The sequence below is a fragment of the Epargyreus clarus genome, unplaced genomic scaffold (assembly GCF_041222505.1).
Source record: "Epargyreus clarus isolate Ecla_fem2 unplaced genomic scaffold, WU_Ecla_fem_2.2 ptg000035l, whole genome shotgun sequence".
Classification (NCBI taxonomy): Eukaryota; Metazoa; Arthropoda; class Insecta; order Lepidoptera; family Hesperiidae; genus Epargyreus; species Epargyreus clarus.
The window spans coordinates 4,437,099-4,454,891 of record NW_027332240.1 but is presented as its reverse complement, the minus strand read 5'-3'; the positions used below and the strand labels follow the sequence as shown (position 1 = coordinate 4,454,891).

The following is a 17,793-nucleotide window of genomic DNA, read 5'->3' as shown; positions in this document are numbered from 1 at the left end:
TATATCATTTAAAAGCCTAGCTTTGTATAAGCCGTGAAAGCCACTCCTATAAATTTTCCTTTCCTAGAGTGAGATTTCCGATTTTTCCGACTCAGATTTTATATTACGCGTATTTCTGATTTCCACTGCGCCTTTCAGTTTACCTTGAGGAATAATTTATTCATTGGCCATCTGTACTAAGGCGCCCTTTTCTTCGCAAATTTACTGCCATCAAATTCTTGAGCACCGACCGCGTTGGACCCGAAGAAATCTATTTGTATGGTCAATGAAGGACAATAATAGTTTTAGAATACTTTTTCGAAAAACAGCGAAAGCTTAGTGTTAGAACTCTCCGTCGTTCGACTCTGGCGGCACCACCGCCACACCTATTTCTGCCAAATAACCGCAGTGTGAAGCGCTGCTGTGTACCGGTTTGAAGGATGATACTTTTCGACGCATTCCAGCTTAGTCCTGAGGGGTTGCCACGCATCTGTGTTCCTCAAGTAGGAATCGAATCTTATCTGGGGTTGATTACAGTTCATGGGCGGCAGTAGCCTCTTACCATCAGAACTGCATTTGCGTCTGGTACTTCTATATTATATTAGAGAAGTGCGGAGTCAGGTAGACTTGAGTCAGTACTTAAGTACTTACATAAACTCGCATACTCGAGTACAGTGATACTCGTACACTGACTCGAGTCTTAGGTACTTTATATAGGCAAACGAGTGAATACATTAGTTAGTTTTTTTTTTACAATATAGGAGTAGTAGACGAGCATGCAGTCCATTTGATAGTTAGTAGATACTGCTGCCCATGGACATCTGAAATCAATCCCATCGGCGCATCTGTGGCCTACCAGAGGTCGGCCACAGATGCGCCGCTCCCACTGAGGACTAAGCTGGAACGCCTCGGAAAAGTATGTCTCTCTTACCACTCCCTTCAAAACGGAACATAGCAAGGCCCAACACTGCTGTTATTGGGCAGAAATAGGTGTGACGATGGTGCCGAAGGAGTCGAACCACAAAGGGTTCTACCACAACTATTTGTTTTGAGCAAAGAATGAGACAGATTTGAAAAATTCCTTCCGCGGTCTGTTAAAAAGCTTGTAAAACAAACCATACACCTCTAAATCATAATCCATTGTTCTCAGAGTAGGCGGCATAAAAATATGTGCATTTTTTTTATTCACCGTATAATTGTATTTGCGACGTACCGGCTCTTTGTGTGGGAACAAAAGATGCATTTTAGGGCTTAGCCATTGTTAGTCTGTTCTTTCTTCCTTTGTGGCTGGAGTGTTAGTTTATTAAGGAATGTTGTTAGTGTGGGTTCAACTTTGTGAACTTTGTGAGTTGAGCTGAATATTTCATTTCGCCGTCCGTTATCCCGGAAGGCCCCTTTTAGTCGCCTTTGAAGGTAGTAGAGCCCTTTGTGGTTCGACTCCAGCGGCACTACCGCCACACCTATTTCTACCTCATAGCAGCAGTGTTAAGCGCTGCTGTGTTCTGGTTTGAAGGGTGTGGTAAGGAAGACATATTCTATATCCGAGGCGTTCCAGCGTAGTCCTCAGGGGTAGCGGCGCGACTATGGCCAACCTCAGGTAGGAATCTAATCCTGACTGGGGTTGATTGCAGATATCCATGGGCGATAGCCGCTTACCACCTAATCCCATATTATAAAAAAAGAAAACAAAAAAATCCAGGGGATACTGTAGCCCTATTCTGGTCCCGGATTTACAGGGACACCGCGATGGGCGTTATGTCATGTAAGATGGTCGCCACATATTTAAATCAGTCGTTATATACACCCTACACTGACAAACAAGAACTGCTTTACACTAAATACGTATAGTATTGGTATTTCTTCGGTCGAGGCTTTTCATATTAATTGAATTACCACCACGGAAACGTATGTCTCCCTTACCACATTAAATTATTTAGTGTGGTAAAGGAGACATATTTTTCCGAGACGTTCCAGCTTAGTCCGATCTGACCTGTAGCCGATCTCAGGTAGGAATATCTAATCCTATCTGGAGTTGATTACAGATGTCCATGCGCGGTAGTCGTCACTTACCATCAGGTGGACTGCATGCTCGTCTGCTACTCCTATATTATAAAAAATGCACTATGTCTGACTGTTAATGACTACACAAAAGCTTATAATTTAAATGAGTTTTTATACAACGGACCACAAAAGTCTATTATAATACTACTAATATAAGTCCTCAACCGGGAGTTATAATTAAATCTAATCAAAATGCTAATTGAATTAACTAACCAGTTCAAATTTCAAACATTCAGCGAAATAACTGCTCTTATTTGAATTCTGATTTGAATTTTAGGGGTGCTTTTTGATTTTAATAATGTTTAAACTAGAAAAAATCAAACAGTGTTACAGCGTTAATCTAAAAACAAAAATCTGCGAGAAAATATAATCTATGTCGCTACCACAGTCAAGACCAACGACGTCTTATATGTTAAAAACCGTCGAGTTGTTCGTTAGCGTTTCAAAAATTGAGATATACGAGTACATATATTCATACATACGTTCGAAAAAATCCCCTGCAGTCGGGTAAATATCAAAATATAAATATACTACTTTTTTCCCGCGGCTTCGCCCGCGTTTAAAAGAAATTAATATGACATACTAACAAACATAAAACTGAAAATTCGTACCTTCATTGGAATAGCAGTGGCGCCATCTGGCGAATATTGGTCGTACCAACTCTGAAACCTTCGTGAGCTCATGGACAACAACTTTGCTAAAGATCGTGGGATTTCTGGGATAAAAACTATCCTATGTCCTTTCTCGGGTCTCAGACTATCTTTGTACAAAATTTCATTAATATCGGTTGAGTGGTTAGGCGTGAAGAAGAGACAACCAAACAGACAGAGTTACTTTCGGATTTATAATGTTAGTAAGGATTCTTTGTAGATATTCACGCGGTCACTCCCCACTTAACATTATGGCATTTATAATAATTATAATAAAAAATATATTGCGTGTCTGCGCATTCCAACCTGTCGCCACAAAACAAAAGGATACATCGATGATTGCGTCCAATCCCACGCAGTCACAAATTATTTTTTTTTTTGTTGACGAGGGGGAAACCTTCAAAAGGTACCCTATGCCGTGGGAGCGGCACGGGGTTATGTGGGATTCTTACCGCACTAAAACCCCCCCCGGTGGCCGTCCTCGGCGCTGCGTAGAGGACTCCGGGACGGAACGCAACCGGAGTCCACACATACCGCCGTCCTTCCCGGGATTGCTGGCCGGGCGGTTCGAGCTCCTACTCTTGCCTTCCGCAACCCCGGAAACCCCCTTTTAGTCGCCTCTTACGACAGGCAGGGGATACCGTAGCCCTATTCTGGTCCCGAACTACAGGCACAACGCAGTCACAACCCGCGCGGCACGCGTGCGGACCAGGACCGCACGCGGTCACAGCCCGCGTGACAATAGACCCCTTAGGTAGGTTGCTCGTTTGTTATTTCAATCAAACAAATAAACTATATTCATAACGCAGGACCCTTTTCAAAACAATAGCTGGAACATACCGGGGGTAAACAAAGGCTTATTGCGTAGGGGAGATATAATGAATTTCTGAAAAGTAATATTTTCTTTTTATATTGGAATATAAACGAGCTAGCATCTAGCAGTCTATCTTATGGTAAGTGATCTCTTTAAATAACCCCAAATGAGATTATAATCCTAACTGAGGTTAGCCACAGAGGCTTACCCTAAGGACTAAGTTAGAACGCATTTTATTAGTATGTCGCCCTTTTTACATCTTTAAAACCAAAACACAGTAGCTTCTAATACTGCTGGTATCATGTAGAAATACATGTGGTACAATAAAGATGTGATAGCCTAGTAAAAAGCAGTGACAGCTTAGTAAAAGGCTGTGTTAGCCTAATAAAAAGCGGCGGTGGGGCGTCCGAAGTCGAAACACAATGGTTTATCATCTTTCAAAATAGGATGCCCATTTTTTAAATGGTCAATTACAGATGTCCATGGACGGCAGGGAACGCTTTATATTCGGTTGTTCATTATTAAAATAAAGAAAAAATAAATATACACGATATTCAGAATTGAAGCGATGTTATTGTTTCAATTAAAAATAAAATCCTTAACAAATGTTTGCTTACAAAATTTTCGTTGAAGGTACCATAAATACATATAAAATTACTGTATGTTAGAGTTTTATATTGAATTCAAAATGAATTGCTGTTAGAAAAAATCGAATGTGAATGAAAACAAAACTCTCCAACCGTTGCGGCGCTAACGAACCTTTTCGCTCAATCAAACGGACGAATACGAATACAGTGGACGTAGAGCATGAAAATGTAGAGTCGACAAATAATCGTATATACAATCAGACATGAAATGAAATGAAATGAAATATATTTATTTTGTATAGGCCAACGACCGCACTTACAAATTGTCAGGTACAATATATTTCTTAAACTACTACCGGATCGGAACGCGACCTCTACTGAGAAGATCCGGTAAGAAACTCAGTGGGTTTGTCTTTATTTTTTTTATTAATAATTATTCTCTTTTTTTAATGCCTCTTTTTATAAAAATACATAAATAATATATAAAAATACTAGCTGACCCGGCAAAGGCTGTGTTTTTTTATATGGTTTAACCTAACGATTAGGCAGACGAGCTACCTGTAGTAGTCAACGCCGCCTATGGACATTTGCAACACCAGAGGAGTAGCCAATGCATCGCCGGCTTTGTATGAGAGCTCGGTTTGGACATTTTTTTAAGAGCGCCATGTGTTGTGTTGCCATATAAATAAAAAAAATGTTAAGGGTGGACAACCCTTATCACTTAGGAGTATGAAAAATAGATTGTAGCCGATTCTCAGACCTACTGAATATGCATATAAAATTTGGTGAAAATCGGTAAAGTACGGAGGAGTAACATTGTGACACGAGTAACATTGTGACACGAGAATTTTATATATAAGATATACAAAGAATACAGTGCAATCAATGAATACAGTCGTTTATATACAGTGCGTAACTAGAGTCACTTTCTATTATGGAGTAGAAAAGTAATTATTAATTATACGGTTGTCTAAATGTGTAAGAATGAATATAATGCGGTATGTAGAGTATGAGTGAATGTAGAGTAGATATGAATAGAGTATGAAAAAGTAGAGTAACTAATAACAAAGTCCTTCCTTATTGCGTAAGCATAAGCGACATTGAATGTTTAAATGTAGCAATTTATAATCCGATGTAAATACAGCGCGAGATGTAGAGTATGAAGATGTAGGTAGAGTCACATGTCATATGAGACAGGAAATTAATTATTTATGCAAGTATTAATGAATGCACGTGTGTGAATACAGTGTAGATTGTAGAGTCCGAAAATATAGAGTCATTTTTCGTATCGAACAGGAAACAAATGATAAGTATAATATAACACATATCAATATGAGTACTTTGGTCTTAAATATGGAATCACAGTAATGACTTCATGAGTGTCCCAGTATTATGTAACGGTATCTGAAAATTATAATACTTATGAAATAGCTTACACTCCATATGTCATATATTTAATAATAATAATAAACGCTTTCTACACTCACAGCTCCACACTAGGATTCCCTGTGTCGTGGGTGCCATGGACACACACATAGATAAATAGACAAACACCCAGACCCAGAAACAGAAATCTAAATTCATCATTTAGATATCTGTCTGGCCGGGGATTGAACCCGGGACCCTTTTCGGTTTATTTGGAGGCTCTATTCTTTTCTACACTCGTTGGTAATCACATACGTAACATTTCACGGTGTAAAGGTACACGGGACAGTGCGAGTCTAGCACCGTATGTTTTACTATCATTGATTTTACATTCGCATCTACGTTCGAGTATGCTCCCGTGGTATTTCATTTTAAGCTCTTACCCTATTTTCGTGGTAAAATTATTGCCAAAATTTGAAAAATCCTCTCTTTTGTATTAATTTTCTGAATTATTCTATAATATAGCTACAGAATCTCGTTTTCCTTCTTCTGGACAAATATTTTGAAAAAATGCTTTAAATTTGGTTTGGTATCCGCTAAGTAGACGTGGTTCGGGGTTTATAGGTGGTAAACCCTTTTGTGGGTTTACTCCGGAGGCACCATCGTATCGTTTTCCGTCTAATAACTGCAGTGGTGGAAGGGAGACAATTATTCGAGGCGTTAAAACTCTGTCCTCAAGGGTAGCAACGTATCTGTGGCTAATATTATAAAAAAACTTATTTATAAGGGTGTGTTAAGGGAGAAATAACACAAGTCATTCCACTTAGTAGTATTGAATGTAGTGATGGTCTTGTGGTTAAAACGCGGCCTCCCTATCGAAGGGTCCGATGTTCGAATCCCAGGCACTCACCAATGATTTTTCAAAGTAATGTGCGTATTAATAATTACTTGCTGTAACGATGAAGCAAAACAATAATGAAATCTGCATACCTGAGATTATCAAAAAGAAAGAGTTCAAGTCACTTTTTACATTTTTTTTTAAGATTTTAAAATTTTACATTGACTTTACAGCACAAAATAATAAAACGGATTTTACATATTCAATTTACAATCTAAGTGAGTTCGACTAAAGCTCACAAAATTGAGATCCTAAGCAGATTTTAATAAAACAGCTGTGACTTGGCCGGATGCCAACCTTGCTCGGTTGGGTATATTAATAAAAAAACAGCCTAACATAATGCAAAGAGTAGTTTTGTCAACAAGACTGATTTTGGACTTATTATGCTTTGTAACTGAAAAAGTAATTTTGTTTGCTTTGACGGTGTTTTTTAAGTGAAGTAGTAGAGAGCTTGCTTTCAACTTATTATAAGTTCTTGTGGTCTATAGATGTCTGTGATAAATTTAATATAGAATGAGTTGTACTTGAAGCCGATCACAGATTAGTTGCCAACTAAGAGGACTAAGATGCTCAGATCATATGTAAGTCAGCCGGCACCTTTTTTATAATATACGAGTAGCAGACGAGCATGTAGTCCACCTGATGGTAAGTGGCTACTGCCGCCCATGACATCTACACCCTTCTACCAAAAAGCAGAACTGCTTCATGCTAGAAATGGGTGGTGATATCTCTAAGTTTATATATTGGCTCTATTTTTGATGGTGGTAAAGAAATCTGTAGTTTGACTCAGGCACAATCACCACACCTATTTGCAATAATAGCAGTGTTAAGCGTTGCTGTGTTCTAGTTTGGAGAGTGTGGTAAGGGAAACATACTTTTCCAAGGCGTTCTGGCTTAGTCCCCAAGGACAACGGTTCGTCTGTGGCCGACCTCAGGTAGGAATATTATCCTATCTGGGATTGATGGCAGATATCCATGGGTAGCAGTAGCCACTTACCATTAGGTGGACTGCATGCTCATCTGCTACTCCTGAATTATCAAAAGCGCTGTGGAAGTTACGTGGAAGTCTGCGTTATCAATCTATTACTGTCCCACTGCTGGGCACTTCTCGTCTTAGAGTGAAAGAGGCTTAGGACATAAGTACAGTTGGTAGATTTCGCATTCAAAACTTTTTAAATATGACTACCAAAATATGTATTTGAGCCATATTTACATTATGTTACTCGTATGTACATGTGTGTTATATATTGGCCTTAATCACCATAGTTAGAAATTCGCCTTAAACAAAATTATCAAGAAGACATCTGATCCTGCACCGCCGCCGTGCCGTGGGAACGCTGACTCCGCACCACCGCTCCGTTTCCACTGTATAGTCCCGAACGTGGGAATTTACTCTGGGTGCTAACATTGCCCCAGCAAGTCACCACTTAGGATAGTTAGTTTTAATTTAGGTTAGATTTAATCCAAAACATGTAATATTCTGTTTTGATTAAATACGTATATATAAGTAATTCGGCCTTTCTGTATCCTGGCTGCTGCATCCCGACGCATTATATAACTTGTGTATTTGCCGTAATGTAAACACGTTAATGATTACAAATTAAAACTGTACGTAACATGTAAATGATTTCCCGTGGTTTCGTTAAATTTGTAGTGTAGTTGAACAACTTTTAATAAATGCAAAAATTGTTAGCAGAAGTTGTCCCCTGGTGACGGACGGACGAGTTGAAATAAGTTGCTTAAGGGTAGTAGCGACATTTTTAGTATATTTTCAGTAAATGAAGCTTATTATATTGGTAGTAGAATCCTTTGTGGCTCGACTCTCCGGCACCATTGCCACACCTATTTCGACGTAAAATAGTAGTGTTAAGCGCTGCTGTGTTCTGGTTTGAAGGGTGTGGTGAGGGACATTTTACGAGGCATTTCAGCTTAGTCCTCAGGGTTAGCGGCGCATCTATGACTGACCTATGACCGTCCCGAGATGTCCATAAACGGCAGTACTCACTTCTATCAGGTGGACTGCATGCTCGTCTGCTACTCCTATGTTATTAAAAAAATAAGGTTCCATACTCCAAGGGTTAAAACGGCCTTCTAGTAAGCTTCCACTACCAGTTATCTGTTCAACTTTAATAGATAAACATTTCATTTTAATATTTAAAATTTCGAAGGAAATGAGAATACTTATACGTCTGAAGGTCCTTAAAAACAAGTCCTCAAGGGTGTGACGACTACCAATTTACACTTGACCAGCGCGGTGGATAGACTAAACCCTTTTCACTCTGAGTGACTAGTGCCCAGCAGTGGGACAGAAATGGGTTGAAAACGAAAGACATTAAATTTATGGGCTAGTGAATTGTTATAAAAAATATTGTTAAAAATATTAATCTCAGCAATATTTGTTTGATTTAGGGCAAATAGAAAATATATCTTTTTGCAATGACAGACGATTCTCTTTTATAATCTAGAACTCAAGATGACTAGTCTAGAACTCTAGATGATTAATGATTTTGCTTATATCTTATTCCCTTATTCCTGTTCCGGTCAATGAATTTCTACTGAAATCTACAACAGGGTTAGTATTTTTAGGGATCCGTACCCAAAGGGTAAAAACCGACACCTATTACTAAGCTATCTGTATGTTGGTCTGTCAAAGACTTCTTTCTATCTCTGCAACCATAAAAGATAGACACTTAAAATGATTACAGGGTATGTATAACGGTGTTGCTATAAAAATAAATACTAAAAAAGCTTGAAAATAAATGGTGTTCGTTCTACAAGAAACCGCTATTTTTGGCCGGTTTTCGAATCTATTGAACCATACAAATCACAATGCACTTAATGGCTGCTATGACAAACAATACTAAAAATAAAAAATAAATGAAAATTTGGTGGTACGGAACCCATCATGTGAGAGTTCGACTTGCGCTTAGCCTCAATTATTAATGATTTAGAGCAAATACATCTTCTTTTTACAATGTCAGCCAATTCTCCTTCACACTGACGACCCGCGTGGCGGAGCGGTCACCATACCGGTCTGACGCGCAATGGGTTTCGGGTACGATCCCCAGCCAGACATCTGAATTAATAATAATAATGGATAATTTAGATGTCTGTTATGGGTCTGGGTGTTTGTCTAATCTTTGTGTGTGTCCATGGCACCCACGTAACAGGAAATCGTATTGTCAGGCCGTGAGTGTAGAAAGTGTTTATTATTTATTACTAGCTGACCAGCAAACGTTGTGTTGCCATATAAATAAAAAAATATTAAGGGTGAACAACCCTTATCATTTAGGGGTCTGAAAAATAGATAATAGCCGATTTTCAGACCTACTGAATATGCATATAAAATTTGGTGAAAATCGGTAAAGCCGTTTCGGAGGAGTACGGTAACTAACATTGTGACATGAGAATTTTATATATAAGATTATTACACTTCTCTACAGTCTAGAACTCTAGATGATTAATGATTTTCCTTATACCTTATTTCTGTTCCGGTCAATGAATTTCTATTGAAATCTATAACAGGGTTAGTATTTTATGAATACTCCAGCTGTTTGGCTCACGGCCAATGTGGCTACTTTATTGAAATCAGCTTATGATATTATATTATACGTAATATAAGCCGATGGAGCGCACAATAAAGTTTTCTAATAATACAGGCTCCACAGATTATCAGCTTTTTAGGAAACTAAGCTTACCTGAAACGTTAAAGCTGAGACCTTTGCGGTTAGAAAAAGATTATATTTTTTTTGTATGCAATTTTCTATTTGTGTTTATTGTATATTTTTTTCCGAATAAATTAAGCTTACCTGAAACATTAAAGCTGAGACCTTTGCGGTCAGAAAAAATGTATAATATATTTTTTTGTATGCAATTTTCTATTTGTGTTTATTTGTATATTTTTTACCGAATAAATTATTTTTCTTTCTTTCTTTCTTTGTTTCTTTCTTCTTTCTTTTTAATAAAATGGGTAATGTTTCGTTATTTGACCATTTTTGAGCACGGGCCTTATCTCAGAAGTTTGTGAGAGAATAGTAGTAGTAGTATTTTGAGTTCCGCATTTCGGTGGAAGTGTGTGGGCTTGTGGATGCAAATCAAATCATTTATTTTGCTTAATATAGGTATACAGTTGATATATCCTCAAAATTGTCCTCTATATTACACCTCTTAGAGGTATGCAAAATTTTAATTAATACATAATTGTCTTCTTAAGGCTGATTTATGTGGCGACCACCGCAACCATGGTAACGCATCTATGATCGGTTTTAATCCGTGTTTTTAAGGATTTGTTTACAGATTTCCACCATTATCAACATCTCAGGTGAGCAGTGATAGCCTAGTCGTTAAGAAACTCGGCCTCTCGATCGAGGGGTCCGAGGTTCAAATCCCAGGCACGTACCTCTGTTTTCAAAGTTATGTGCGTATTAGAAATTAACTATCACTTGCTGAACGGTGAAGGAAAACATCGTGAGGAAACCTGCATACCTGAGAGATTTATAAAAAAAAATCTCAAATGTATGTGAAGTCTATCAATACGCACTTGGCCAGCGCGGTGGACTGTGGCCTAATCCTTCTCATTATGGCACTACCCGTGCCCAGCATTGGGACAGTAATGTGTTGATGATGATGATTCCACCATTATACTACCATGATAATTTAACATCAGATGGACTGCATGTTTGTGTGCTACTTCAATTGTAAAATAAAATGTGTCCAAAATAAAACTTTATAAGTAATTAATGCATAATTTGAAATTAAGTAAAAGTACATTTTCACAATGATTTCTACACTGGAAATATAGATTTTTACGAACCATTTTGATGGTGGTAGAACCCTTTCTGATTCGACTCCGGCGGCACCACCGCCACACCTATTTCTACCTCATAACAGCAGTGTTAGGCGCTGCTGTGTTCCGGTTTGATGGGTACGGTAAGGGAGACAAACTTTTCCGAGGCTTACCAGCTTAGTCCTCAGGGGTAGCGGCGCATCTGTGGCCAACTCAGGTAGAAATATCTAATTCTATCTGGGATTGATTACAGATGTCCATGGGCGGCAGTAGCCATTTACCATGAGGTGGACTGCATGCTCGTCTGCTACTCCTACATTATTTAAAAAAAAAACACAACTAAGCGTTGATATGTCCTATATTACTTAAAAAAACAACTAAAATCACAGCTGTAACGTGTATTTTAATGGTTGGTTTTTATGTATTCCGTTTTTTGGTCTGAGATCTAAAGCACTAAAATAAAATTAATACTCAAAGCTTTCAAAGCAGAAAACATATTTTTTGTAACACAAGCTAGTTTTTAGATAATCCTAAATATGACCGAAATAAATCCGTCTGGTTAATACTTTTACTTTTACTTTGAACGCTTAAGCCACCTTATATTCTGCTATTTTCATTTTTGTAATATAAAAGTAGTAAACCAGTACCCTTACCAGGAGTTTTAACGTTTTGACAAATATGACTGTTTTGGTATTTACGTATTGGCCCATACTATTTCCAAGTTCTGACACAATCCGCTAGGGGCGCTGATTGGAAATTATATGGGAAAATACGTAAACAAATACCAAAGCAGTCATATTTGTCAAAACGGAAAAGTCCTGGTAAGGGTACCGAATGTATAAGGCACCACCGCCACGTGTTAATTGGTAGAGATCTATAAGATTATGCTTTTAAAAACTTTTTTTAATAAATTCTCAGGCGTGTTTATCTTTACATTATGTTTTCCTTCACAATTAAAGCAAGTAATAATTAATACGTACATAACTTCGACAAATCAGAGGTTTGGGAACGAACCTCGAGCCCTTCGGCTGAAAGGCCGCCTTTTATTAGCCTATCACATTTGTGTAGAGTGAGCGATCGCAATCAATCATTCGCACTGTAAACGAACAAGGCAAGAACCGTAAACTGGATTGGATTCACAATCCATTTATTTCGCATTAAATGTATCGTATTTTGGAATTTACAATCCTTAAAGCTGCGGCTTCGGTTACAGAAGATTTGCGATCTAAGAGCTCGGAACGTTATGTGATATGTACGGAACGTCAAAGGATTGAGGTCAGTCTAATCACTTATTTTTATTAGAATGCAGATGGGAATGTTCTCTAACGTATGGATATTACGTATGTTATATTTTTTAAACAGGCGTATATTTATTTAGATTGGTATGTTTCATTTACAATATTTTTGCGTTGCTACCTCTGAGGGTAGGGTCTGAAATTGGAAAGCTTCAGATAATGGTTCCCTTACTCATAAATCGGAACACAGCAGGGCTTAACAGTAGGTAAGCAAGTGTAGCGGTGATGCTGGTGGTGGTCATTAGATTTGTCTAAATTATAGGAGGGACCTAGGCTATATTGCAGAGGTTAGGGTTCATACCCGCAGGTTGTGTCTGCAATTATTTAAAGCATATCATAGGTTCTTTAATGGTGACTGTCCCTGTAGTTCCGGGATTAGAATAAGGCTACGGTATCCCCTGCCTGTCGTAGGAGGCGACTAAAAGGGGAATTCTGGTGTTGCGGGCGGCAAGAGTGGGAGCTCGAACCGTCCAGCAAGCGACCCCAGGAAGGACGGCGGTATGTGTGGTCGCATACCGTCGTAAACACTACATGGTGTGGGAGGATCGAAAACTGCTCCCTCAGGGTAGAGCCCGATCGGGGCATCGCGCTTGGAGGGCTCCGGTTGTGTTCCGTCGGAGATCCCGGAGTTCTCCAACAAGCGTTGAGGACGGCCACCGGGGGGGTTTTAGTGCGGTAAAAATCCCATATAACCCGGCGTCGCTCCAACGTCGTCGGGTACCTTTTGAAGGCTTCCCCCTCGAGAAAAAAAAAGGAAAAGGTTCTTTAATGGTAAGGTAATTTTCGAAAAAATAAGGCAAGGAATCTAGGGAGGGAGGAAGGTTCGTAATTTCTGTAACTAATTAAACCATAAAAAGAAGAAGAAAACACATTACTTTACGTAATAAAGTGTCTAGTAGTCATAAAAACTTTCAGCCTGGCTTTCTGTCTATCTTTTACCTAAGACACCTTAAGGCTGATTTACGATTTTTGCCGTATGTTGAAAAATCCTTCCATTTTTCGCGAAAGGTAAATTTAATTTACAATGTTCTCGCTTCGCCAAAAGCTTCAGATTCAAGCTTAAAAGCTTTCCCATATAATTACGTTTATGTAACGAAATATCTGGCTATTGTGTATTTTATATTTCTACTCTTACGTTTAAGTATAAAAAGAAGATAGCCTAGTGGTTAAGAAACTTGGCCTCTTGACCGAGGAGTCCGAGGTTTGAATCCCAGGCACGCATCACTAATTTTTCAAAGTTATGTAAGTATTAGAAATTAATTATCACAAACGGTGAGGGAAAACATTGTGAGGAAATGTGCATACCTGGGAAATCTTAGAAAAAGTTTTTAAAGATATGTGAAGTTTACCAATACGGCACTTGGCCAGCGCGGTGGACTATGGCCTAATCCTTCTCATTCTGAGAGGAAACCCCTGCCCAGCAGTTGAACAGGGAATGGGAATGGGTTGATGATGATGTTTAAAATATGTCGTCATTACGTTTTTATTCAAAGGCCTTATTTCATATAATCCGTGTAATGCGAAACATAGAATTAATTTGTATACTCGTTTTACAATATATTTTGTCATGTGTCAAATGAAATTTGAACACAGGTGAATTCATTATTTTAATGAGACAATTATTTTGTTAAAATTTTATAATTCATATTATGTCAGCCTTATGCCAACGTTACATAAGTATTTACATTTTAGTGTATAATAATTTTAATAATATATTCATAGGATAATAATTAGTTGTCAAGAATGGCAGCGCATCTGTCATCAACTTCAGGCCTTCAGGCCTTTTAAGGGCTTCGTTCCAGGACGCATTCCAACATGTTCTTAGGGATAGCAACATATCTTCCAATAAGCCTCAGTGAGTACTTTAATCTTATCTGGATCGATTACAGAAGTCCGTGGGCGGCAGTAGCTATTAACTCTCAGTTGGACTGCAAGCTCATTTTTACTTCCATACATTTTTTACATATAATTAAAACAAACTTCAACCTTTTATGGAGCATATACCCGTACAACACTAAAGTAAAAGATAAAGATAAAAGATAGCTTACCAAGTGCTACACACAGCACTAGCAGTGCCGGCGATGTCATTGACCTGCCGGCCGGAGCCGCCCGCCCTCATCCGTAATGGTGACCACAGCATCAATACCACTACCACATCTCACTTTTATACCCCCACCACTGCACTCTGTCAAACACTTGACATCACTATACTATCTTTTACTAGTTGACTTCTAGTTTTACACTTATCTTTTACTTAAGTCACTTTTCACTTTCACTTTGACCTTGTTTTTATAAATTGTCCTTTTGTATCTTTATTTCACTTTGAAATTTAAGTACACACTGTACACTTTAGTTTGGTAAATTTAAGTAGTTTATCTTTACAAAATGAACACGAGACACTAGAAACCTTAGTAATAAACTGTTATCTTTTATTAAAAGTGTAAAAATATCTTTGTAATGAGGTTTCTTTTACAAAATTACTTTTCGCGCACTAAACGTTCTGGTGGTTCGATGTACCTGTGAACAAAAAAGATATCGGTAAATATTAAAATGTAAATGTTAATAATTTAAAATTTGTAGGGAAATATTTTTAACAAGTAATTAATAAAAAATAAAAAATCAACCTATTGAAAAAATATAATCGAACTATTGAAGCCAACGTTACTCCCACAATTGAGATAAAATTGTGGTACAATTGGACGTAGTTATGTAAAATGGATCCAACCCATAAAAACCGTTTTTTAGTTACTATCACAAATGACATCTCCACATCAACTATCGTATATGCAAAAAATATTCAAGCAGGGTACATTTTTTCTTTTGAAATAAACAGATATCAGAAACCAACCATAAATTAAGCAATTTAACTTTTACTAAACGACCTATTTCCTCTAAAGCTAGTTGTTGTAGTTGGATCTAATTTGCATAACTACGTCCAATTGTTTATTAAAATCATATATCAACATTACACTCCGCCAAGTAAAACAAACAATTATTAACATATAAACATTCGTATAAGCAGAATACCAAAAAGTTTTCGAATGTTATAACAACACACTATTATTACCAACATATTTTATTTACAGTTTTCAAACACATTTTTAATGTACAAACAATAACAGTTTAAGATGTCCACTTACAGTTTTATAGCAAAGTGATATAATAAAGCTCTGTAATAGGGTGACAAAGTGTCAGCTAGCGGCGGGACACTGGTTATAGGCAATAACGTGGAGTAGGATGACCATAAATCTAGCGCAGATACAATATGGCGATACAGAAGAACCTTATTTTTGGCAACAGACTGTCTTAATGGCTAATGTTGTCGAAATATGATGTGGGATTTGTTTTTTATCTTTGTGTATGAGATTGGGAAATGTAGACCTTTTTTTATAATATAGGAGTAGCAGACGAGCATGCAGTCCACCTGATGGTAAGGGGCTACTGCCGCCCATGGGCATCTATTAACAACCCCATACAGGATAAGATCATCTACCTGAGGTCGGCCACAGATGCGCCGTTACCTCTGAGGACTAAGTTGCATCGTATGTCTCCCTTACCATATGCTTCAAACCAGAATACAGTAGCGTTTAAAATTACTGTCATGAGTACCGTCGGAGTATTTAACAGAAAAAATAAATACGGCATCACCAAATTTGTACACGCAGTAACGAAAGAAGATGAAAAGGGCTGAATTTAAAAAAAACAAATAAAACAATCGATAGTGCAAAAACGGTGACACATTTACTAATGTATTTTTTTTCTCAGAATGGACAGACCCTAACCTATCTTTTCCCTAAGTTTGTCGTGGGACTCACGGGACACCCTGTAATATAAAAAAGTATTCTAATATTTACGGCAAAGAACCTTTTGCACAAATGTACAACAAAATGGCTTTTTGAAAATACTTACAGATATATATGTTGTAGATTTCTGTGTGTAATTTTTGTCAGTGTAATGTTTAATTTACTACGTATATTAATAATGAAAGCAATACCGACGACCGACGGTCGTACGCAGACTAACTTACGTTATGTCTGTATTGACGTATGCACACGTGACAAATCTACCCACATTTAAGTCGGTATTGGTGAGAGAAACCTTTTTTTCTTTCGAGGGGGAAACCATCAAACCTGACAACCCCAGTTGGCCGTCCTCAACGCTTGTTGGAGAACTCCGGGATCTTCGACGGAACACAACCGGAGTCCTCCAAGCGAGATGCCGAGATCTTAGGGGAGCAGTTTACGCTCCTTCCGCGCACCTGGTGTTCACAACAGTATGCGATCACACATACGGCCGTCCTTCCCGGATTCGCTGGCCTGGCGGTTCAAGTTCCCACTCTTGCCACCCGCAAGCCCGAAAGTGCCCTTTTATTCGCCTCTTACGACAGGCAGGGAATACTGTAGCTCTATTCTAGCCTCGGAACTACAGGGACTGGTGAGAGAAACCTAGGCATTTGTTATCAGTTTAAAGGTTCATGTTATACGAGCCTTTGCCCGCGGCTTCGCTCGCGTTACGAAGTAATATTATTGACTATGAAGTTTTATACAAACTTTCATCCCCTATTTTATCCCCTTGGGGGTAGAATTGATCAAAATCCTTTCTTAGCGGATGCCTACGTCATAACATCTACCTGCATGCCAAATTTCAGCCGGATCCGTCCAGTGGTTTGGGCTGTGCGTTGATAGATCACTATGTCAGTCAGTCGCCTTTGAGTTATATATATTTAGATTTCAAGTTGGTTGCCGATATAGATAATAGGCTTCTTACAAATTTTCCGACCTCATTTATACAAAAATGTCTCAAATTTTGCTACAAATTAACTCTTAGTTTAAAGCCTTTGAAGATTGTAAATTGCATCTTTCTTATAATTAAATTACCAACTTCGGTACAGCCGATCAAGTTGTAGTAAGTCAATGGAAATTTAATTAAAAATCAGAAAGTGAGACAAGTCAAGTTACCCTTTTTGCGTTTATATTTAGCTTATATTGTTTTGAAGTAAAAGTACGTAACATCAAGTTTTACAACTCAGAAAGTCGCCAGTATCGCCAGCTTTGAAGGAGAGTTCTCTTTAAACGTTTTAAACCACTGAGTCGTATCTGTAAGCCATCACAGATGGAAATCAGCCAATAATCAATCGTTACTTTGTCTGAGGATTATGTTATTCACATAGATAAGTATAGATATCTCACCGCCTTGTAATTGAAGGAAGTCATTAAATGGCTTAAACGGTTGGCAGTTCTGCCGGCCATTTAATAGCTGTCATGGTGTAATTTACGCGGAACAATGCCGATATGCACAGTTAAGTAGTGCAAAAACACGAAATCCAATAAGTGCGGAGAAATATCGTTTCATTCGTAA

The 17,793-nt window shown here is 38.1% G+C and overlaps 1 protein-coding gene across 1 annotated transcript in view; it reads right to left on the bottom strand.

The window, feature by feature from the left end:
- Positions 1-14,698, bottom strand: part of Neto (Neuropilin and tolloid-like) — a 51,563-nt gene extending 36,865 nt beyond the window's left edge. The window contains exon 1 of the mRNA XM_073092049.1: positions 14,484-14,698. Coding sequence (XP_072948150.1) covers positions 14,484-14,523 — 40 coding nt within the window. The 5' untranslated portion in view covers positions 14,524-14,698. The remainder of the gene's footprint in view (positions 1-14,483) is intronic.
- Between the last annotated feature and the right edge of the window lie 3,095 nt (positions 14,699-17,793).